The sequence below is a fragment of the Magallana gigas genome, chromosome 5 (assembly GCF_963853765.1).
Source record: "Magallana gigas chromosome 5, xbMagGiga1.1, whole genome shotgun sequence".
In the NCBI taxonomy this organism is placed as follows: Eukaryota; Metazoa; Mollusca; class Bivalvia; order Ostreida; family Ostreidae; genus Magallana; species Magallana gigas.
The window spans coordinates 33,644,586-33,670,504 of NC_088857.1; the positions used below are offsets into that span (position 1 = coordinate 33,644,586).

The 25,919-nt window shown below is 34.5% G+C and overlaps 1 protein-coding gene across 1 annotated transcript; it reads left to right on the top strand.

Moving 5' to 3' along the window:
- Positions 1-23,541, top strand: LOC105334171 (two pore potassium channel protein sup-9). The gene is made up of 3 exons (XM_011437529.4): positions 1-793; positions 7,290-8,032; positions 20,342-23,541. The coding sequence occupies exons 2-3, from the start codon at positions 7,750-7,752 to the stop codon at positions 21,145-21,147; spliced, it is 1,089 nt and encodes a 362-aa protein (XP_011435831.1). The 5' UTR covers positions 1-793; positions 7,290-7,749; the 3' UTR covers positions 21,148-23,541.
- Positions 23,542-25,919: the final 2,378 nt, after the last annotated feature.

Consider the following 25,919-nt stretch of genomic DNA (forward strand, 5'->3'; position numbering starts at 1 on the left):
GGAAATAGATCAATAGTTTGCTATGTCCGCGCGCGCATCTAGAGTTTTTAAGGAAAGGACGTTCGCGGATGCTACTACAGATACATGTAAACACAAGTGATATGTATGTCTCTTTTACTTATATCTAACCACGGATTTGTACTGCATAAGAGAGAAACTTCCGGGGGTGTTAACATATCATGCTGCATCTGAACAGGACCGCATTCAAGTAGTATAGCGACCACATCCATTCCAATCATGAGCTATCTCTCTGGCGTAACGTGTCGAACATATGGTGAACTGGAAGCATGAAATCAACCAAGTGTGGCGATTTCACATGATGACATTCTGTCAGAGAAACCGTTATGTAGTGGTCGACTTCTTGGTTTGAAAAAAAATAATTCTGTGAAGAACGAAAAAAAAAATCAATAGGAAAAGGCCCAATTCTTCTTTAAAGAGACAGAGGACAATTAGCGTAGTGAGTGTGGATTAATACCACATGATCTGAAAAGCTTTACGCGGGCTACAAATTGGTAGTGATGTTAGACGAACTAGTGTCTTCTCGGTGTCTGCAGTCATCGGTTAGGCCCTGTGTGGGCTGTTTTTGCTCCGTGTCCAGGATTAATGCTGCACCATGTGCTTCGCTTTGACTGCACAGTGGTCGGTAATTTAAGCCACGCGCCCGTTTATCCCCTTTCATCAGCTTTTGTTCACTGTTTTGCAGGATATCTTTCCAAATTTAGTCTAAAGGACTTTCTTTTCTTCCAAGGAATTAAAGAGCGGATATTGACTTTGAAGCTGTTGTGTCTAGAAGGTAATATTTCTTGATTTGAATACTGATTTTTACAATTTTGGTGCAGTGGGCTTTTTGGGTTTTATAACGATACAAATCTTTGCATTCTTAAGAACACATCAAGGAGATTTGTTTGAAATGCCCAGAAATTCTCATTGATGAAAAACTCGTGTGATTTTTGTTTGTTTATAATCAGGTTGCAAATATAACATATTTACATAGGCCTTTCATCTGGCATCAATATGTTTTCATTTATCAGGCAGACCATTAGCGTATGAGCAAATACCTATGGTGAAAGGGATTCAGCAAATATAATGAGAGGAAAATTTCAATATTCAATTAATCAAATTTTTACTTATTATCACTACTTCACACGACTTTCTTCTGTAAAATTTTACGCATTCTGAAAACCACCGCCAAAGTACCAATTGTTGGATAAGTGTGATATTCAATAAAAAAATCTATATTATAGCTTTGCTACACACAATATAACAAGCTACATTTTTTCCCTCTTCCCCTAAAGTTGCTTTGATAAAATCTACGAGCTGTGTAATTAGAGCATAATTTACATAGGCCTGAGCAAGATTTTTGATATTTTAAGAGATCGCTTATCTGATAAATAATGATAATATTTTCCGACAACATTTTACACTGACGCAGTATGATATTATTTCGTATTCATAACACTGCACTTCATAGCATAGAAATTTCAATGAAATTCCTGCCCTTTGCTGCTTGATCAAACGTTTTACTCGTTTAATGCCGAGTCTCAAAGCGTGGGGGAATTTTCTAGCAGCGTGAAGAGATTGTGTAATATAAGTGCTACCGATAATTATGAAATATCAAAAATATTACCTTCATATTTTTCTGATGAAAATTGGAGTAATAAACATCTGCGATGAACTCTCTAGAATAGCAAACTATGGGGGAAAGAGTGTTAAATAATGCAGGTATTTTACCACCTTAAACGGTTTATAGTCAGCTAAAAGTACGATGCATTGATGATGGTACTGTGTGTGTAATAAGGAATTACTGGACAGCTTATTTGATAATTACCACACCTGTATTTTATTTGATTCCGTGTATCGTTAACGTATACAGGTGCACGTGTATGGTATCCAATACGTAGAGGTACACGTATAGTATAGAAGCAAAGCAGTCATACCGACTCCATCGTGTACATGTAGTAAGCGGCTCGTGCATTTTATCAGTAATCTATAGCATCTAGATGGTAGACAGTAGACTACATGTACATGTTCACGCAGCGAGACGTTTGCAAGCTACACGACAGGGTTCTCCCGAAAGGTTGCTCTCTATGAAGCAAAGAGTGGTCGTGAAATATTCCGAGAGTAAATATATTGACACTAATGGTATTACAGTTAATGCTTTGGATTTGACATTATGTTTCCGGCAATTTGTTGTTCATATTCAAATCAAGAGGGATTAAAAAGGAAAATGGAGAGAAATGTTGATACACGTGTTATTAATTGTTATCTGGAATCTTGCCACTCACCCCCTGACAAAAGGTACTAAAGGTCGCATAGCTAGCTCTCCGTGCATTGGTGTATATGGACATGGTTCATTCCACAAGGTCAAAAGTAACCTAAGATTCTATTCACCCCATACTTCCGTCGAAAATAAAAGTTATTAATTCTTTTGTATGAATTATACCCATACTTCCGTTAAATTAATATCGTCTTTTGTGTCTCTCCTTAAAGGTATTTCCAAAGCGCCTACATTCATTGCCCCGTCCCCCACCCCCTATGGTATTGATTTATTGTGTGTCATGTTTGAATTTCATTCTGAGTGTAAAATTAGAACAGGATTGCCGCGTCTAAAAATTGTTTCACTCCCCCGCTACAGATTCTGTTTTATCGAACGAGTAAGAAATAAAAACACATCCCCACAGAATCTGTCCATCTGAATGTTTTTTTTATTTTTATAAACCACAGAATAAAGGATATATGCTTCTATTATAGGATGCTGCTTTACATCTCGAAATCGCTACATTATATCCGTGTGCTTCGTACTGGAAAAGATGATTCTTTGGGGAATTAACAATCTGTTCATCATCCTGCCGTGTGATCAGCTAAATTAATTAAAAGATAATCAGACCATTTGAACAGTCTTCAATGAAACCGTTTCTGCCTTATTTTGTATTAACAAAGTAGCTATATTTTGTGTATGAATTGTGGAAAATCAATCGGTTAGACTTGAATATTTGGGTCGGCTCTCTATATAGCCTATGTTGTTTTGTCTGGGCGCTTTCTATCTTTGTGGCCTTTAGTGAACACTTGGATTAAAACATATATTTATTTATACATTGTATATCTTTTCCAAGCACCGACGAGTTGAATTAGATATACAAATATGGAAGAATATCCTAATGTACTAAAAAAACCGGAATGTATTTCAGATCAAAAATATTTTATGGACGTATTCGTGCTTATACTTTTGGATTCCATTGAAGCAAAATTTAGTACATATATTTGAAAGTTAAAGTTACGTGCATGTTGAAATTGTTTTCTTTTTTTTCTTTTTTTTTTAAGGTTAAAGTTAAGTGCATGTTGAAATTGTTTTCTTTTTTTTTTAATCATTGACAGCTTTTTGCTATTGATTTGCATTATTCGTCAACTTTTTCCAAACCCCGACTGACGAATTGGATAAAATTATTAACTGGAGCAGAACCCGATTACATTACATAACTAAGGTGCATTTACCCACAGGAAACTAATCTTGGGACGATATTGATCCCCGCATAATGTTCACCTGCAATTAGCCAATTAAGTCAACCCCTGGGAATTTCAGTTTTCATGTGAACAAAATCAATGAATAATATAAACCGACCTCAAATTCCATGTATATAATACAATTCATTGATAATTTAAATTTTATGATTGGCACTGTGGAAAACCGGAAAAGACTTTGTTGGATACTAGAACATCATAACAAAAGAAATAACTATTGAAAAATACGATAGGTGCTTTAAAATTTTAAATGGTTGTTTAACGAGTAAAAATTCGCGTGACATCCAATGTTTATGTTACAATAACGACTTCCTTTTAACTGAATTAATATATCTTCCATTTAACTTTACTATTTTTTTATTTTTTTGAAATTTCACAAGTCATGCATGTTCATTCTGGATTAACCAAACTCAGGTAGAAATTAGACCGTTGCAATTATCAAACTGAATTTTGTAGAAGATATCTGCTTTATACAAATATTTAACAATCATGTAAAATGCACTTTTTTAGAATAATTATTTTATTTGTAACGCAAAAATCGAACTAGGAAAAACAAATGTGGAATTACGCAATTAAAAACATCTTAAGACAGTTTATATAATTTTTTTAAAAATCCATATATTGCAAGCGATGATTTTTTAAGTAAAGCTTTTTTTCTACATCGATTGGGTTATATTGTTTAACAGCCAAGAAAACAATAGAATTCCACCCTGCTTCGCTGTCATCTTCTGTTTCCGCTGATTATAGTGCTTTCCACTGAAAATTGATACATTAGGGGCCCGTTGGATAGCTAACGATTCCTTTGCCATTTTTGATTGAAGTTTCTCGAGCGATGACCGCAATCATATAATGTCGCATAGTAATCAATTTGTCGTTGATACGCCATGACCTCTGTTTAAAACGGTTACAAGTTTCTTTTGCAAATGCTCCAACTTAACATTTCATGAATTTAACATATTTTTAAAAAGTAGTTTTAGATCAACGGATTTTTTTCTCTATTCTGGATAGCCTCAAACACCTGTGGTTACAAAAAAACCCAAACCCTTTTCACAAAGCTGGGTGTGTGATAACTAATAATTAGAGTAACAATAAAATAGTTATAACTGCCCATTAATACTCAGTAGGGGTCGAATTCACTGGTTACCATCCGTATTACGCTTGATCCTGGTGCTAAATTGTTTTATAGATATCGGTTTGGGGTAGATTAAAGACACGTTGAGAATCGCTGACAACACATGCCAACGGATAATCACTCGGTTGCTCCGGCAAAATCTCTCCTCTTTTCCGACTTAAGACCATGGCCAATTTTAAGAAATTCCAAGGGACGATCATCTTGACATTGCTTCTCTCATTTCTTGTTGATTAATACTAATATGTTGTTCTGATATAATGATAGAGATAGGTTACTTTTGGAGAGTTTTCTTTTTAAGAAAAATCATATACCTGAATTACCCGATTGCCTTAATTTCCTGAATTACCTGATCACTTGATTTACCCGAATCACCTAAATTAAAATGAATTTCGTATAAAAACAAAGTGATTGTAAAAGAAAGGCCAGATCTATGTATTGCACCTTCAAGATATTTCTCTCTTTCTTTTTCATAATCAATCTTTATAAAGGAGAAAGAGTCTTCAATTTTCTCACCGAATTTTAAAAATTCGGAAAGTCACAAAAGCACACTAGTTGTATTAAGGATAAGTGATGAGGACGTTTCTATGCTTCTCCCTGTCACCGTGAACTATAATTGAATTCTCTAGGGGGTTAAACGGAGAATAAACAGTGACTAATCTGTTTAGAAGCCTCATTTGCATCGGAGTAGGAGCTTCATGCACGGTCTTAACGGTTAATGGTGATTGTTTTTAATTGATAAAAACCTCAGATAATATAAATTTTGTCTTACTGTTATTTCTAAACTCTTATTTCTGGGAGTCCACTTCCTCACATACATGTATGTATGCTGCCATCTTCCTAAGTAGGCAAGACACTTCTTTCTAGGACAGAAACTTGATAAAGGCAAGTGAATCTCAGGAGTCCTTCCTAGTTGGAGTTTATGAGTTAAGTTAGTGATAATGAAAGAAATCGAGAGTTCGAAAGGGTCGGGAGACCAAGTTTTCTAATTCTAACTGATGTCGTTGATTTTGTACGATAGCAAATTGGCTTCATTTTGGCGTTTCCTGTAAACTCCCAAAGACATGCGCAGTGTTGACTTTGTGACAGTTAACGAGTTCCGTCGTAGACTTTTTAAGCTGGCAGTTCCAATTGGCGTCTTGTCCATGGACGATGAATTATAGAAACTCTTCCTCGTCCGTGATCTGTATGTCCTTTTAATGACCTTCTGGATAGAGCTCCTAATCTTTGATGGAACTTGACTATATGCTCAGCGGTCAACCTATAAATTTATGCAATGTCTGTCCATCTAGATAGATAGATAGATAGATAGATAGATAGATAGATAGATAGATTTGGTTGAAATTCTCATTGGATCGAGAGTAATTCCTTGCTACACAAAAAGTTGTGTATTGGATTGGCTTTGTAGTTGAAGGAAAATAAATAAAACCATACTTGATTTATAGTTTAACTATTTGCTTCGTGAATCCAAATAGCTAAAAGAGAGAACGTTGGTATGTTACTTTTGACGCTGCATGCACTGTCAATAGTAGGTTACCGTATGTTTAATGGAAAAAAGAGTCGTGAATTTTTTTCTTTTTGTCTGTGTGTATGAGTGTTTCTGTATACGTTTATAGAAGATGAATACAACAATATATCATACCTACGGACTTAACCAGAGATTCTGATGTCTGTTACATGTAGTATGTATCTAAGCAAGTAACGTCGCCTTTATGAGATAGTTTTGGAACTGTACATGTATACGTAATTTTTATCCACGGATGAAATTGTCCGTGCTATATTTAGGGAACAGCAACTGCTGAATTTAATCGAAACTGATCTGTTGACAGAAATTGCTTTAGAAAGGTAGTAAGTGGTCTTGACACTCTCCAAGAATACTCGCAGCTCTCTAGCATTGTTTTATTCCAATATATTTACGCAATAGGTGTGACTAATCACCTTTAGAAAATGAATATGTACAACGTGCTTTTGGGATATGGTTAACCAGAAAAAAACCGAACCTCTTTCGGTTGAATTTCATTTAGAGATTTACATGAATTATTAAAGAACATAAAGCTACTGTCTGATCCTTCTCAAACAACATAGATAGCGAGTGATATCAAAGTGTGTTTTCCGCGATATCAAGACTAATGAAAATTGCATGAACGTAGTCAATCTGATGCTACGAGAAATAGCACGTCTAAATTCCAAATTTCACAATTTTAGGGGAGATTCTCACACTGCTAATGTTATGAAGTTTTGTCCAAGTGTTAAATATGGGTTTTACGTCGATAACATGTTATATCGATCGATTGCTAGAATTTCAGCAGTACATTGCATATCGAACCAATGAGTGTGAAGATATGTGTGCCAAAATAAAATAAATTTATACTTATTTCTTATTACAACTAATAAGAAGTAATTAGTTGCATATTAAGAGGGATTTTTAAAGATGTTTCCGCAAAAGGGAGCAAGTCACGCGAGTTTTCTTATACAACACACGCCATCTTGTCATTCATGTCTTGAATTACTCGATCACTTCAGTTCAATACTTTCCGGAGGCAAAAATCAATGCTTTGAAAGTACGTCTTATATATTTAATTATTATGAATGTAATGCTTCGAAAGATATTCAATACCCTTTTTCATTGTATTTTCCACAGGGTACACAAAACAGAACTCCATAAAAGGTTAAGTTTGCCTCCCAGAAGGAACGTTTCTGCGACATTCCAGTTTACCGCCAGTCTCCTCCTCCATTCATCTACCTCAACATTCCCATTTTTTCTCAAAAAAAAGAACCAGTTTACCGAATACCAGTTCATAATCACTTGACGGACATTCCACTGAGATTTGAAAAGAAGTATCCATTGAATTGTGAATGTGCACTGTACTGTTTTTGAAGTGAAAATAATTACTTTCTCTCCGAAAATAAAAATATTTATGTAAATATATATTATCGAAAGTATCCTAGAATGTTGTCACTGCATTTGTACTATTTGGATGACTAAGAAACCCCGTCGTGTTTTGTGGAGTCAAAGAATCATGACGGGATGAGAAAAGTGGAATTCACTGAAATGAAACTTTGAAAAGTTTTGGCGCTCTCTCGGACATGGCTGAGAGGCGATGAAGAAGCAAAACGTTCGGACTTTGTCTCTCATTGTTTGTACCTTTACGTATCTCTTGGTCGGAGCCGCAGTCTTTGACGCCCTGGAATCGCAAAACGAAAGTGACGTCAGGAGAGAACTAAATAGCGAAGAAATGAAGCTTAGAACTAAATATAATATCAGTATATCGGCCTATGATGAGCTAAGAGCCAATATATGGAAAGTACAGCCGTACAAAAATGGCAGGCAATGGAAGTTTCCTGGTGCCTTTTACTTTTCCTTGACGGTAATTACAACTATAGGTAAGATAATCAAGATATAACATTTATAGATCTTGCATACAAAATCCATGTTTGAACAAATGAAAGTCATTATGGTTCATAGCTGCAAATACAGTAAATGTGTAGGTCCTGACATGTTGACAACGAATCTACTCGTATTTGATTACTGTACAGTATGCAGTTTAACCAAATGTACGATAAGATGTTGTTTTACTCTTTATTTATAATTAAATCACAATAAATGGTTTTCTTGCCTCGATGGCTTGTGTATTTTACGTGGCTTACAATGCAAATCTAGACAAGTATGTTAAGGTATTTCTCTTTAATTCAAAACATTTATTCTTTAAATCTGTATTTAATCAGAAAGTAAAACATCCTTAACAAAACCCGTTTTTCCAGTAACTATAATTATTGTCTTGCAAGGTGGATGATTACACCGAAATCTTATTAGTTTTAAAAAACAATAAATAGATAGATAAGTAAATGGAGTGTAGAGTTGCAGAACCTGTCTAGTCGAACACGTGATCATCTGGCATTTAAGTTTTTGCTCCGAAAAGTGGGCCAATCGTTGCGGTTCGTTTCGATGGGTTCAAAAAGTTTTGAAATGGAACATAAAATATGTCAAGAGACCCCACAGACTGTGTTGAAGAAAAAATATTGGAGAAAAAAAGCTAGCCTTAGAGTTGTTTCATATACTTTATATATATCAAGTAGACCACATATGAAGTTGGTAATATGAGTTTTAAAATTCCCAGCAATAACGTCAGACATGGAATTGATTTAATAAGTCTAATTGCTATCTGTGATACATTCTATAGTAAAACAAATAAGTACACAGCAAGTTTAATTTTATTTATAAAAATACTTCTATTTTCATTGGTTTTGATTGTCATAGAATAAATAATTATCAGCCTTGAGAGTATTTCGTTAAAAAATAAAGATCGCATAATAGAATTGTTTTATTGACCAGGTTTTCGTATGCAATCACGATTTTCAATTTGAGTTGTTTATAGAAAATTGCCTTTATTTGAAGTTGTTTCATTTTGCATTTCGTTGAAGACGAGATATTGATTTGATTTGTAAATTGAACACTTTCACAAGGACAGGCGTTGTCAGACTCCTCAGAGAATCCAAAAGTTTATCTGATTTCTTTATAAAAAGCAAAAAAAAAATCAGCGAAAGTGTATCTCTTCTTTGAATCTTGGCGAACAAAGTAATATAATTACATATCCGAACCCAGATGTCCTAATTCTAAGACTGGTAGAACCATCAAATCAAAATTTGTACTTGAAGCAGCAAGGGGATTATCATCAAACGCTAACAGCCGTCAGTAGGAAAACATGTAACCAATTACTTACTGCTTCTTGCAAAATAAACTTACAAAAATATGTACACACACAAAGCCAATCAGCCCCATCGATGTATTATAGCATGAAGGCGCTTCATTACACAATGTTATAGGAATAAACGTCACGCCATGTCCCCTGTTGGAAAGATTTTGTTTGGTTTTTTTTAGTATATATTTTAAATCAGAGTTGTCCAGTTGTCAGTTGTAACGATGCTGGTTCATTGTCAGAGCCCCGCGAAGTTTCTATCCGTTACACTCTTTTTGTTGAAAGCAATGTAACGGATAGAAAACCTTTGGGTTAGGTCAAGGGGTTAATTTGAATACATGTATGCCTGTATAGCCACGAGGACTTAAAAAATGTGTAATTCCATATTTGTTTGCTAGTTGTTTTTCAAGACCTTTTCCCAAAAATTGGGTCGGTAAGTCGTAATAAGAAAAAGCTAAAGCCAATGCCTTTTTACCATCCCCCATTTTCTTGTTTCCAATGTTTTCAACCTTTTGAGCATGAAAAGCTCCTGAACTTGTTTGTTTGCTAAGCACGATTTATAGACGGTTCCACGTCTTGCAAAATAAGCTAAAAATAACGCCATCTTGCCAGAAATTGTCTTACAAGCGATCGATTTCGTCTAAGATTAGCATAAATTCGACCCCAATTTTTCGGTTAAACGCCGATCTGTTTGCAAAGCTCGAAATATCCTGTGTTTGTTTTGAATCGGCTGTACAGAATAGGTTTCATAAATGATGACTCCTCAAAAAAGCGATAATGAATTATAAATATCTTATTAAGTCTGTTTTTTAATTTAAACAAAAATAATTTTCAATTTATACAACAGGAATGATTATATTAGCTCATATTTGCTTTCTACCTTCTAAAATGTTTACAAATTTAACATACTTTAGTTTTCTAAATCTTCCTTCTCACAATTGTAGTTTTGTAGTAGCCAAATATTGGTTTATATACAGTATTCATGCACTGCGAAAAAGTAGTTAAATAAGTCTTGATACGTCTTTTCTTATATGACAAAACAAAAGTCTCACTCGTATATTGAAGAATGAGAACTGAGAACAATGAGATGAGCCACTATTCTTGATCAAAAAGAAGTAATGTCTTGTGACTGACAGTAGAACAAGAGGGTTTTATCTCTTACTCATTCACTGTCTTTATTCGCACCCTGCCCAGGTTGATAATTCTCAATCCTGCAGTTCAATAAACATAATGGCTAGAATGGCCCCATCATCTGATGGGAAAGTCGATTACACCCGTGAAGAAATGTCACGGTGATTTCTCCCATATTAGTTTGTAATTACTTTACCGATGTATACCTACCAATTTTAGGTATATGTCCATTTTTTAACTATTAGAACCCTTGGAACCTTACCCTTGGTGCCCTTCCATTATTGGTCTAGCACTGTGTTCAGTTGACACAACCCAGGCACTGGTGCCTTATTTGACAAAATGAATTAAACATTATTCTAATGATACTGCACTGCAAGGAAATGTCCCAGTTGTCACAGACTGTTATATTATATTGGAAGCACACATACGGTTCATATACATAAACCCATAATAGAATCCATGCCAACCAAGAGGATATGTCATGTTGTAAATTTTGAATTTATCGTGTGGCAATAAATACAAAATTGTTGTCATGTTGTTAATTTTTTATTTACTGCCACCCGATGAATTCAAAATTTACAACATGACAGAGAATCGAACGTGAACTTTTAAGAAGAAAGCACTTCTTTTTTCTATTCAGTTTTGTTTAAATGAAAATATGGTCGAGTTCTCTGTCAGAGAGAGGCCTTTGTATACTGCAGGAAGAGGACGATTTTGATGCGATACGGTGATTTGTTTTAACTTAACAGCGTATAAATCAAAAACGTTTGTTCGAATGCATTTTGTAAGGTTAATATTGTGCAAAACGGAGACAGTTCGGTTCAAAGAACTCAGAAACATTTTCATAAACGAATTGAAATGATGATATTTTGACATTACAATCTGTATACCAAATGTAGGTATATATTTGTTAAACTTCACTAAGACATTGTGATTTCACGAATCTAAAATGTACTTTTTCATGAATTGTCTTGACAATTAATTAGAAAAAAGCTTGAGATCAGCTACGCACGTGTTTTTTTGTTCAGAAAGAATCCATTTGTTTACTTAGGATGGGCCGTTATGTCATATTACACGAAACTGTCTCGTTTGTAAACACCCAGCCAATGGATCATATGGTACGCATGTTAGTGATGCGCAAACGCCACAGACAGAAGTGGCTAAAGCAAACAACATTACCTAAGCAATGAAAGTATTTCGCTAATCTTCTTATGATATTAATGAGAATTAACGTTCAACCACGAACACTAATTAATGATTAAGCTTACAAGAAACAGGAGGATGTACGCGGTCCTACGTGTGCTGCGACTGATTTATGGTAGAGGCGTTGTAGGTTTTTATTCGCTGGATTTAGGAAGGCGCTTTCTTTCCAAAAGTACAATAACTGTATTTTAACAATTTGACGTATCTTTGGCCTCTAGTCTAATTAATTTCTTATGTTGCTCATAAACTTTTCTGTTTTATGCACTCGTCATCTGACAAGACCAGAGTACGGCTATTTATGACCCTCTGCATACCGAGCCAAGTCTGTAATTATGAGATGTTGATAATAACATTTTTTCTTTTTATTGCAAATTAGTAATCAAATTCCCTCCTCATATTGTTCCACAGATGTGCATTGCTATAACTCTCTCACTTTTCTCAATACACTGACGACTTCTTGGCTGAAAAAGTGCTTTTGCCATTATATGTTCTATTGCTTTTGGGGTTTTTTTTTTGTTTGGGTTTTTTTTTTGCATCTACTTGAATACTTGTACATGCAAACGTTTATACAATGTGTGTACATTAGTTTATAAGAGGAAAATACAAATACTTCAATTTATTTGCAATGTTGGCCTACACATCCCTATTTCACTAATCAATCATTTTATCGTATATCTACAGTACTAGACAACTGCAGATACTGTCCTGAAAAAATAATATTAAAATTTGATCTTATATCAGTTTTTGAATTCCTTACATGAATGAACGAATTTTTTTTCACTACAAAGTGTTAGAGACCGAGTTTATTTTTTAAAGTACAGCAGTTTGCAACTTAAATACTAGACTTGTCCGAAATATTGGACAAGTTGTCAATACCCCCTCCCCCACTTTACTGCCCTAGGTGATACATCGACCGTAATGTAGGCCATAACATAGGGTTGATTTGTCAGTCTGGTGCAAGATAAAACACTTAATCTGATAGATTTTATTACAAGACTTTATAAGAAAACATAAACCTTTATCTGATAATAAAACAAGGCGAAGTTTATTTGCTTTCGACAGGAACCGCCAAGTTACCTCCCAATTATAAACTTTAATTCAATGATCTCCCTCCACAGTTTGTTTTGTACGAATAAGAGGAGCCAGACACCATTGACTTCGGTGCATTTAATCGTCTTAATCTTGATAATCCGTCTCAGATGTCAACAATACGCATCTTTCTTTTGTATATATGGAGGTTAATTTCACAGTTGCAGGTGCTTGCACGCGTCTTTGCAGCAAACCCGCTGTTGAAAACGCCCAAAGAAAACAAATTTTAAAACTTTCATCACAGATTATAAAAGAAAAACTGATTTGATTTGATGTCATATTCAAGAGTTATTTGAATTGGGACAAATGCTTCTAAAGGATTGTTACGAAGCAGTAATTATATAAATCCCGTATGAAGTTAAAATATGATTACGTAATAAACCGGTATTGTTGCAGCTGTGATTCAAGAAACCAGCTTAAAATTGCATTTTAAATTTGTTTTTTATGCGAGACATGCAATCATTTTGTCCCATAATTACCCAAATCCCTACCGATGGTAATTTTGGCCGCTGTCTTTTAAGTAGCTACATTTGAATGCTAAATATTTTCGCTTGTACATGCTAAGATACATGCAACAGAATAATGTACAGTAAATACTTTGGCGGGTGCTTTGTTGGTTATTGGAAGTAAAAAAAAACAAGGACATAACAATTGAGAGGAATTATAGACTGGGGGATAATCCACAATAAGTATATTGCAATACGTCTGCTTATTGATTAGAAAATCTGGGCAATTATTGGGAACATATTTTTTTCGGTAAAGCCGCCTTGTTTCCAAATAATTTAATGAGCCTTGTGGATTCCAGGACAGTTAGACAATATTTTGTTAATTCTCTCGTAGAGTCAAGGCCTATATGTAGCTATCCAGATTTGATTGTAGCTTAATTCGTTATTATGTAGAACAATATTATTTACGAAACCGAACTTGGTGAACGCCAGAGTTTAATTACGTGTCTGAAGTGTTAACCCTGTCCTCAGTATGACAGCGTTGTATGAAAAAACATTTCAAGGATGTATTTATCAGTGTATAATTACAGGTATAGCCTAGAAACTTTAACCTCTTGTGCCATCTTGGTGCAAGTTAGTCTGTTGTTGAAGCATTAAACAACCTCTTGTAAAGAATAAGTATCATATGAGGCATAATCGTGCATTATGATTATATTTTAGAGAAGGGTGTCATATTCTGAGATGTGCTTTTCTTCTTTTTTTTCTGTTCTATCAAGTACTTTTTTTTCTTCGACTACAAAATGAAAAGATGCACGCACTTTTTTCTCCCTATGTTTGCCCAGTTAGCAGCGGATTTAAGATTAGAAATGGGTGTGATAGCTTTTAAAACTGCATTGATAAACATGACGATGGATCGCTTCAAAGGAGGATTTAATTTGGTTTCTTAAATGCAATTCAGATGCATTACGATTTTTACAGTGGGTAAAACATCTTGACGTCTTCTCTCAAGACTTAGGCTAAAAGTATATATAAAATTAAACGCGCCTGAAGTGGATTTAATCGTCGCTATCTTGTGGCCTAGCATAAAACAAAAGATTGTAAATCATTAATAGACCTTTACAATTAAAACTCTGATTTGTTCTGATATGTCATATTTTAACATGTAAAACTAGTAATGGTCAAACCCATATAAAAACTGTTTCATCTATGTACATATTATAAACTAGACAACATTGAGATGGTGACCATCTCAAAGGGCCACGCTTAAATTGTGGACAGGTGGATGAAAAGAATTTCAGAAATTTTTTCTTTGACCTCGACCTGTTACTTCGAAATTTTCCAGCTGGCATAAAACTTTTAATTCAATCTCATTACCCCTTACATAGAGGCATTTTTTGCAATCTGAACAGATTAACCAAATGGGAGACAATCTATGGTCTAAAACTGATTATTAAAATATCTGCATTTACCTTCACATTGACTTCGTTCAAAATCACTGCACGTCAATAACCAAAAAGCTCTGTTTAAGTAAAGTATTAGCCAAAGAGAGCTAAGTGGAAAGTGTAAATATGCTCTTAAAAAAGGATTTTTGTTTGATCTGACATGACCTTGACACTTGGTCTACACAAATCATCCAAAGTCACTGCATACCTTTCATCAAAGGCACTATGTGGGTGAAGTATGAGCCAGATTGGAGCATAGGGAGAGAAGATATGCTCCGAACAACGATTTGTCACAAATTTCTGCTATGACCTTCACATTTGACCTTGAAAATTGGTTCAAGGTCAGTATATATCCGTTATTCATTAGCTCTTTTTATGTGAAGTATGGGCCAAACAGGGCTAAGTAGAAAATATATATGCTCTAAAAAGGGAATTTTGCATGATCCGATATGACCTCGAGCCTTGACTAACAAACTTCATTCAAGGTCACTGCACACCCCTTGACCAAAGATAATCTGTGAATGAACCAGATTGGACCAAGAGGAGAGAAGATATGGTCCGGACAAGGATTTTATTCATAATTCTGATGACTTTAACCTTAGGTCTAGAAAAATAATTCAAGGTCACTGCACACCCTTTACCCAAAAGCACTCTGTGGGTGAAGTGTGAGTCTGATTGGACCAAGGGGAGAGAAGATATGCTCTGGACAGACCGATGGAAAGAGGGACATACGGACAGACTGATCACTTTAGGGCGCTCGCAGAGCGGGGCCCTAATAAATAATCAGATATCTGTACCCCGATTTTTATCTCGGTAAAATGAAATAACTTTGTGTTTTGTTGTATTAAGATTTGATCTACTCGCTTTTGGAGTGCGATTCACTCGTAGTGACGCAACCAAAACTATAAAATCAAGAATTTAACAGCAAATAAATCGGTTGAAATATTAATGTGCAACTAAACCACACAAAACATCGTAAATATCAAGTTATTCGATTTAGTCTGAGCATAGGTTAAAATGATAAATGCAGAAACGAGGAAGTTTTTACATTTAACAAAGGTATAGTTACAAGTCCCCTATTGAGTTCCGGCTGCGTTGGAAGAGATGTACATTTGTACCTGCACTGTTTCGGTACAAGTTTTGTTTATTTTGCATACTTTCTTATCTCATAAAACATCCTTGACGATCCCGACATTATCATGATCTGTCAGAGTCTAGCTTCTGATGGTTCTGTTCGTTTAAATAGTGTGCTTTATGTTCCATTGTTGTAACAAGGCAGATTGAACCTTGCCGTATGATAGCAGGGGAATGGTTTTTGCTAAATACATAACCCTGTGGTGTTTAATGAATTGTGAACTTCATTTTCAATGTCGCATGAAAATGTATTTTTAATGTGATGATCAAATTTTGTCCAGACTTAGAGACTCAAATTAGAATATCAGAATATCAGTTTTCAGAAAATTAGCATATATGCTTTCTATAGCATTGCTTTTGACTTCGAAAGTGTAATACGTTTGCAATTTAATATACAATATTAACCAACAATAGTGTAGCTAAATAAAAGGGGCTATTGACGAGAATTGCTCATAAGCAATGGAGGTTGAGATCTGATTTCTAGTTGGCAAAGGACCATTGCCTATTTCTCGAAACGGGGATACATGATCTGTTGATGTTTGATTTATCGGGGGAAACAATGTAAAGTCACGTCCTCCGGGAATCGTTTTTCCTCCCTCAATTGCATCGGTGAAACTAAAATAGTCTGTGAGCGGGACTTGTCTTTTACCAAACACGTGAAGCAATTAAAGTCGTCTCTTCCATAGAAGAGGTCGGTAGATATGTCAGGCGCGAATAATTTTTCCTCTTTCTTACATCTGCTTTTGTCATAAGCTGATGATATAGAGACTTGCGGCTATCATTGATGCCTTTGATTTCGATCAATGGTTTTGCATTTTCGATTTAGAAATCCCGCGGATTGAATCAGGAATAACACAAGGGGTCGACTGACACGTGTTAAGCGAAATCCACGTGTTAATCCCCCGAAATCACTGCCACTCCCTGGGAACCGTTTCTTCTTAATGACGTCATTGGTCATGTTGATTTAGGGTTGCCGGCCAGCGTTCACTCGTCTGTGTAGATTTATCTTTTGGATACATCAGCGATGAAAGGAATGATTAATGAGGGAAAAATAAGTCTTATTTTTTTTAAATACATCATCATCTCGCTCAAATCTCGCTATTATCACGTTCGAAGGGTCTGTAGGAGAACAGATTATCTACTTCAGACAGATTGCAATACAAGCGCATTGCAGCTATAAGACATTTATTATGGTTACCAAATAGCTGTAAATTATTTTACGAAGGGAAACAACTTTCAGACTGGTTGGCTATTTTTTTCCGAAAATAACAGTAACGTTTTACAGTTTAACAGTTTATTTAAAAAATGGCCATATTCGGATATAAAATGATAAATTTGTTCCAAAATTGAATCTTTAATCTATTAACTATGATAATATTAACACTTATGCTCACGCGATTTCTCTCAAGTTTGTTACAAGTATGTGTGCCTGCAATGTGTATATACACATGGGTACAAGATTTATACCAATTGAAAGAAATAACGAAATGAAAACCAATTCGAAGGACTTAATTACTGTACAAAATTACTGTTTTCGCACCTATTTGGATTAGAAAAAAGTCAACACGACAGCGATTTTATTTGTATAAGACTGAAGCAAGATTGACCCATATAGTGCTTCATTTATATTTGATCTGTAATGCAATCCATATCGCTGTGTACAGACAGGACAACTTGATTGAGATTCAGAGTGCGTCTGTCCCGGTCCCCGCCGTGTTGTTAATGTAAAAATAGTCCTACAGGAAACAGCCGATGTAATGGAAAAGTTACATACCGATTGACTTGATGCAAACGCAACTATTACAACCGAAAGAGGGAGAGAGAGCGAGAGAGAGAGAGAATTCTGCTTTTAATATGTTAAAATGAGCATTTATCATTGTATTATTATGCCTCTATTGACCCGTATTGTGCTAACAATATTTTACTGCGTTTTTATTTTTTGAACTCGGAAGAAAATCCGAGTTTATGAACTTAGTTCAACCCTAGAGTTCTATAAGCGGAATGTTGCATGCCCGCAGTACAAAGGGAAAAATGTTCAACCAAAAGACTCCGTACGACATCTGACAGAAAAATGGCTTCCTGTAATCTAATTGTCTATCTGTAATAGCGTTCAGCGAGTGAAGGCATCCAAGATAGTTTTTTCTTGTTACTCGGAGGGATGTCATAATTGTAGTGGAATGAATTTACAAATGCTGTGATGACACATTTGCCGAGAGCCTTCAAAGATCAAGAGGATATTCTGCATTGCTCTTATCGCGAGCTTTGCACGAGATGCACTGTTTCGTGAAAAACTTAAGTTTATGCCACTCAAGAATATGTTTCATGTATGATATATAATAGATGTGACAGAACAGCAACTTGCATACTCATTTGATCTATGAAAACAGGCGAATGAAACGGTTTTAGCATCTATCGATATTAATAGTTTAGTGTTAGCACCTGGTCCGGGGGAGGTGGTATATTATACTGAACAGCTGTTACAAACGATTTATAAACAGATTTGCATAATCGCTTATAATTGTGTCAAATCGGTTGACAAAGTATGTATAACAGCATTGCGTTTGGACTATAGAACGTTTCTCTGCACGAATTAAGATGCGATATTGATATACATTATCCCCGTGTTCATTCACAGCACATCAAGTCTCACCAAAATGTGCTCCTCAATCGGTTAAATACTCCCATTCATCAATAATGATAGAGCTATTTGGAAAATTTCTATCGATTAATTAGTACACACAGAGGCCTGATTTACATTTTATTGGCAGTTTGCAGGCATCGGTGTCTTGTTTGCATAAAACTACTCAATCTGATTCTTCTTCTTTTTTTGAAGTTTGTATTAATTGCCGTTGCCACACGGTTCCGAAATTAAGTTTCAGTTCAAACTGTTGAGCAGTGACGCCATTATTATTACTTTCCGCTGAAAACACCGTCACGCAACGCAACAGGTTCGATTTATAGGATTGTTTGGTTAAAAAATAAAATAAATTCCTTTAAAAAATAATAATTCTTAAATAATTTTTTTGGTCCGTTGATCACCTTTGGTGCATATATACCCTAGATATCGGCTTTAATTTGAAAAACAATGTTGCATGTTAAAAAGAATTATTGTTCCTCGTACAACGCAATTTGAAAAATTACGCACTTGGAAAAATATATCGAGGTTCCTTGATTTTTTTTTAAGTGCGATGATTTGGTTAAATATTTAACGCACCATCAAAGTGCATTGCCATAGCTCATAACAAGTATTTTTTTTAAACTTAACTTCATTGAAAATTGACTCATTTGACGAATACAGAAAACTATCATTCAAACCACAATATTTAGAGTGTCACGACATATATGTATCATCAGTTTTATGTTTCTAATAAAATATTCAACAATTCATATATAGGAATTATTAGCAGCAATGTTCGCAAAATAAAATGAAAACAGTCTAATATTCATAACACTTGAATAATATTTCTATATTTTAATGTCACGGGCATTTTCCAATGGTTGATCGTTTTTAGGTCTCGAAAAAAGCTCATTTAGTGCGAAAACGAAAAATTGAAGAAGTAAAAACAGCGTACTATATCAACAAACTGTTTTGTCGTGTATGCATCTCTACAATAGATGACAATTTTCATTATAAGTACTGTATACACAAGAGGGTTCCGCTGAAGATCGGTCATTCAATATGAATTGCTAAATTGACGCTGATTTTTGCAATCTAATTATATTTGACACACGTCATGATATATGAGAAGGCATAGTAATGATCTATTAATTGCTTTATTATTATGCTAACGACATGTAACTATATTCTATTCCGTATTTTAAAAAAAATACCATGATGGTAATCGACAAAAATCTTGAAATCGTAAAAAATGAAGGAAAAAAAGGTACAGATTAATTCGGAAAAAGCCGTACCCTAATATAAATATAAATCTTCTTCGGTGTTTTTTAAGCACATAAAACCATTTTAACAAGAGCTTGGACTTTGGGTAGTCGTGTCAAACGCAATGTGACGTACGCCTGTCTATTTCATTGCTAGCCATTCAGCCAAGGCTCTCTGAAATCAACAAGATTTGTCTGGCTTTCGAGCGAAGACTACGCAATCGGTGTATATTTTGCTTGAAACCAGCGTCATTTTAACTTGTTTTGACACAAGAAATAGATAGTTACATCATCCTACCGAAAGTCTAAGGCCATGTTAAAATGGTTCTAAATGATAACCTGAAAAAGCACATCTAGTGTGGAAACGGAAAAAAGTAGATTTTTTTTCAAAAACCCTTGCGTTTTATTACGCCAAATTGTTTTCTTATTTTGTGTATATTTTGAGCCCACTAAGAATGGAATGATCTCGGATATGGATATTATTTTCAAATCAAGTATAGTACTAGTTTTGCTCAGATACCCCGAAGTACTGTTTTCACCAATATACAAAAATGCTGTCAAAAGATGTAATACGATTTATTTCATTTTTGATTACACTTCCTTTGTTTAATGTACATGTATACATTTTGGATTACATAAACTTGGACTCTATGACTTCTGTTATCTTTGCAGGCTATGGTCACAGCACCCCCCAAACAGACAGTGGGAAAGTCTTCTGCATGTGGTACGCTCTCGTCGGCATTCCGCTTTGTCTCATCATGTTCCAAAGTGTGGGTGAACGCCTGAACACATTTGTGACTTTTCTTCTCAAACACACAAAAAAATGCCTCAGGCTGAAAAACTGCGAGGTCTCGCAGACAAACTTAATAATGGTGGCTACCATTCTGTCCAGCTTCTACTTGTTTACTGGAGCAGGTGTCTTCACCCACTTTGAGGATTGGTCTTATTTGGATGCATTCTACTATTGCTTCATTACACTAACTACCATTGGATTCGGAGACTATGTGGCTCTGCAGAGTAACAATGCCCTGCAGGATAATCCTGAATATGTGACCTTTAGTTTGATATTCATTCTCTTCGGATTAACGGTCATCTCTGCAGCAATGAATCTTTTAGTATTAAGATTTTTAACGATGAATACTGAGGATGAACAAAGAGACGAATTAGAAGCAGCTGCGGCTGCTCAAACTGCCGTTAGGTTGGAGGGTGACGTCATTACTTCCAATGGCAACGTTGTTTCTGGTGCTCAAGAAAACCCGGAATTCAATGACGTCACATCTGTGTGCTCATGTTCCTGCTACAATCTGGGAAGGCGGAATAAAAGCCGATACACAGTTACTCGACTTCCAGGGAAAATATCACATCTTTTGCCGATGCACAGTGTCAGTTCTGGCAAAGACGACAACTTTATGACAGACATTGAGTCCAATTCAGTTTTACCTTTTCAGCATATTAATTCAAAACGGGCATCGGTATAGCTTTATCACATTTCATTGCGTCATATCACACAAAATGTATATATATATCTGGGGAATGTTTACTTCTATATTTTTACACCTGTTATATGTACGAGTTGCCAAGAGTGTGAAACTATTTCCAACTGTCAATGCATGCATCATATGTTTAGTTTACCAGATTCTATTTTTGCAATCTTGTGTCAACCTATCTATAGCTATATATATCGTGGAACTTGTTAACAAATTTGATGACGCTTTTGGAGACCGTCGCGATTGCGTACATAACACTCTGACGTGTAAACTGTTTATGGGTAATTTATTACATTAGCGGTCGTTCATCAGTTTAGATCACATGAGGATTGCTACCCTGTCAATAGCCTGTAACTTGAGTCGGAATATCAATTTTACTGTCGTATGATGACCATGACGAAAACCTGAGGAGAATAGAAATAACCTATCGGGTAAATAGTATATCGATACCAGCTCGTAGTATACACTAGTATATGTGGGGTTTTTTTTAATTTCTATATAAATACGGTTATTGGTTAACAAACAATTTCTTCAAGTTACAGTAGGACTTTGACTTGCAACTTGAGTGACTACCATCCGTAGAAGCAGCATTTATTGTTTACTACTGTTACTTTTCTAAAAAAGAAGCAAAAAACAAGGTCCTACGTTTTATGATATAGTCACATAATCTAATGTTATATTATTGTTTCAAAAGAAATGGTTTTACAAATAGATAAAAATCAGGGATAAATAGATCGTGTACTTTTACCGAAATGTACAACTAAACAAGCCAATGCAAGCTCGATTGATTTCTAAATGGACGCGAAAAGGTCCATAAGGAATTGTGCAGTACTTCCTGTTTTTAAACGAACCGCGGTTAAAGCATTGTAGATTAGCTAAGCGATGCAAAAACAAAAGTTCAGATAAAATGAAAGTGCATAATTATTTTCAGTGTGTGTTCCGCGAGCCGATTTTTGTCGACATAGAATTTCCTAGCGTTTGTGTATTGTTTTTATTTATTTATTTGATTTAAGCATTTTGCATGAAGTTTCAACCCAGCAAATCATGAACTTATCTTTTTATGTAGCCGAGGATTCTCCAGATTTCGTTGTTATATATTGCAGTATATTTTCTTGTTATAATGAAGAGGGATTGAAGTAAATGTTGAAGTGAATGAACGGCCAAAGCAATAAAATGTATGCCTGTGACGTATAATGTATGAATGGGATATATCTTCTCTTCGAAATGTCTTAGGGCAAAATGAATCATTAGACATGGAAAACGAAACTAAAATATGAAGGAATGTTTTTTTTTCTTGAGGATATTTTCTTGGTTTTTTTTCAAAAAATAAAAGAATTGTGAATTACTAGTATAACAAATGTATTAAATTTCTTTGGTAAGTGTTTAAAAGTAGATAAGAAATAAAATGAAAAACAGAGGATGGTGTTAGGAGTATGAAGAGAGAAAGTAATGCCCGTAAAGACAGATTCCAATTATTTTTTTCCTTTCTACTACACATTGTTCAACTATGATAAAAAGGAAATCAAAACGTCATTTCAGACCCATGAATAGCGTGTAGCAGCGGTGTGTTTATGTTTAAGTTATATCAATGTCGGCAGTTTGATATCCGGTTCCTTTGAACTGGATATTTCCGACAAGTTGTTCATACTACGCTGCAACATATGGCATCCAAATGTTGCAACATTCACTCATAATCCTCATAAATATAGTTATTTGGGGAAAGGAATTGGTAACTCGTTGTTCACAAGAAATATACTGTTTCTTTTTCGTTATCTCTCTTTGTTTTCAAATCCAAAACTTGTATTAATGACAATGAAGAGAATAATTATGGTTCTGTACATTAAACACAATTTATTCCTTTTGTCCTTCTCTTAAAAAGGTGGAAATGCTTTCATTTTGGTTATCGGGATATGCATGCAATATTAGTACTAGTAAGTAAAGTGTTTTTATGGTTCTATTGCTAAATTTGCACCATCAAGTCATGCAATCTAAGCTAGATTAATATTACACTGATAAGAAAAACGATATTTGATAAGAAACAAATAGTTTTCCATTTAGAAATATTCTTAAAAATACTTATCATTGCCCGGCTTCTCAACCCACAAAGCAATTTTATTATGGCATGCAAAGATGTATACCATCTTTATGTAAGAACCAGTGTGAATTTATTATCATAATGTATATGTTTTATGTTATTTTCTTAATTTCAATGAACATTTTTTAAACGGGATACGGCAATTCTTTTGTTGTGGGTTTTTTATTTTATTTTGTCTTAACTCCTAATGCAGGGTGTTGCAAATTCCTTCTTCCATGACCATAAGATGTGTGAATAAGGGCTGAACTTTTTCATATTTTTTGAAAATTAAATAAATTTTATACAAAGTTTCTTGTTTGTTGCTTAGTTGTTTTTTTTTTATTGCTGATGGTCTATAATTCAAGTCCAAATTGTATATAGAACTGTACTTCAAAATAGATAACAAGGTTGTCGTAAATAGTAAACAATTTACGACAATGCATCTCTACATGGTTTTCCATCATTCCAGACAACTTTTTTTCGGCAATTTGTCGGAAGATGGTAACAGAGTCTCAAGAGATATGAGTGAGCTACTGCCTCCCTATAATTGTTATTCTTTATAACGTCCACCGATATCAATTCGCTTCATAGGGAATTCTTTAACTCGATCTTGATTGTCACAAAAGCCATGAACTCGCAAGTTGGTTTCAGAGTTCTTCTCCGGCTTTCTCACCATCAAATCAGCAAATTCCCCTGGAAGTAGTTTAAATTATTTAATCGGTTTTTATTTATCATGGAATTTCTCAGAATAGGAAAGAAGATGGGTCTCATTAACCGAATAACTTCTTGACTTCACATTTCCACTAAATAGCGTTTAGAACTTTTAAAATATCAGTGATTGAGTTGATTGATTGATCGAATGTTTACTTCAGTCATCGGGGATCATATGTTTATTTTACACTGCGTATTTTCTGGAAGGAACAAAACGGGAAACCTTGCAAAGGTTTCATTTTTATGTAACAATCCATATTTAGAGTCAAGTGTATTATTATATTCCCGATATTTTTGCTGGTATTGGCCAATAAGTACGATCCTGTTTTAAATGACGTGTTCATTTATGTGTTAAATTATTTTTGGGAAATTTATTTCATCGAAGCCCTAATGGATTAAGATTTTGTTTAAATGTAAACTTATATAAAGTATTTCACTTTCCTTGCTCAAGAAAACACATTGATTTCTTCGTTGTCATGACGCCTATACGTGAATTATGTTGTGTAGGTATTATTTTATACAGTTTTAAAAAAAGATTGCCGTTTCAAAAATTATTATATGGAGTTTTGTATATATTTTTTTTAATTTGGAACCGTATACCATATACCAATGGATGCGAGCCAACTAGTCCCAAGATGAAATTATCCCATTTTTGCAAGATTTTCCATTTCACTTTAAATACTCAATTTTAAAATACTCAATTATAAAACTCGCTCAAATGCAAAAGTTATCTAATGTGAACTCTTTCCAGCAAGTAAAACAACTATTAACAAAGATACATCCTCATGTAGTAACAAAATTATTATAAAGATCATCATCTTATTTTTTTTAATTCATTTTCCAATATTATATTGTAACAATATCAAAATATTTGTATTGTATGATTGCACATATTGTTGTCTTTATGCATTTCTCAAAATTAAAATCGATAAATTGTGAAATCACATCCCTCTTTTCGCGCCCATTCCATGCAACATATCAAGTATTGATCGGTATGTCAAGAAAAACCCACAAAACTTACACTGAACTTGTTCAAACAGCCATCATATAAAACTATCTTCCATTCAAAAGAATTTAAACGATTTGTCGATGTAAAAGAATTTCATTTAAAAATGCCGAAATTGAAAGAAAGTAATTATTTAATACAATTTCAGAATGGCATAAAAAATTATTTAAACCATTTATTTAGGGTTTCAATGTTGCCTTTCTACGGAAGCATATTAGCGCCACATTGACAATATTTATTTCTAACAGTCACTCAACACACTTGTCTGTAATATTTATACACTTCAGTTTATGTCTGTTCTATATAGACTTCAATCTATAAATCGACACTTCAGTCTGTCGTCAAATTGTGGGAGTAAAGTGAGATGGTGGTGTACACCTCGAGATATCACTACAGATTTAAGTACATCATATTCAATTTATTATCGTCGTTTTAAAAGTCAAATTTAACATAATTGCATGAACATAGAATGCATTTAAAATTAAATTCTTATAGAAGTAAAAAAAAACCTAAAATTCCCAACGTGTATTGAATTCATTGTAGATCAGAAGCTGTCGCTAAAACCTATTGTACTATGTATCGTGAAAGGGAAATATTCAAACTTATAGTTTCTAGAGAAAGTACGTCACAATATTGTGGTTTCATATATGTAGGTAACTCCTTTATCCATTTATAGAGTTTTTCAACATTGGTTACTACGGGTGAATTTCATCTATAGAGATTAGCATTGGGTGGCATTAGGACGAGTGACATACATGTACAATTTGTAGCATAAAGTGATTTGGTGCGAGCTGGAAAAGCTATAACTAATGGATTGTACAATGAAGCAAGCAGGTGTGTGTAAGGGGGGGGGGATGAGACAGGTACAGTATACCTAAAACTAGAACATGTTAATTAAATCCGATTACAAAATAAGTTTCAACCTCTTTTATTTGTCCTATTTCACTGGTTCAAATATATTAATCACTCCGG

Excerpts from the sequence above, each read along its gene's own strand:
- LOC105334171 (XM_011437529.4), top strand. The coding sequence starts at position 7,750 with ATGAAGAAGCAAAACGTTCGGACTTTGTCTCTCATTGTTTGTACCTTT. Across the intron at positions 8,033-20,341 it reads GACGGTAATTACAACTATAG|GCTATGGTCACAGCACCCCC; the intron begins GTAAGATAATCA and ends TTATCTTTGCAG.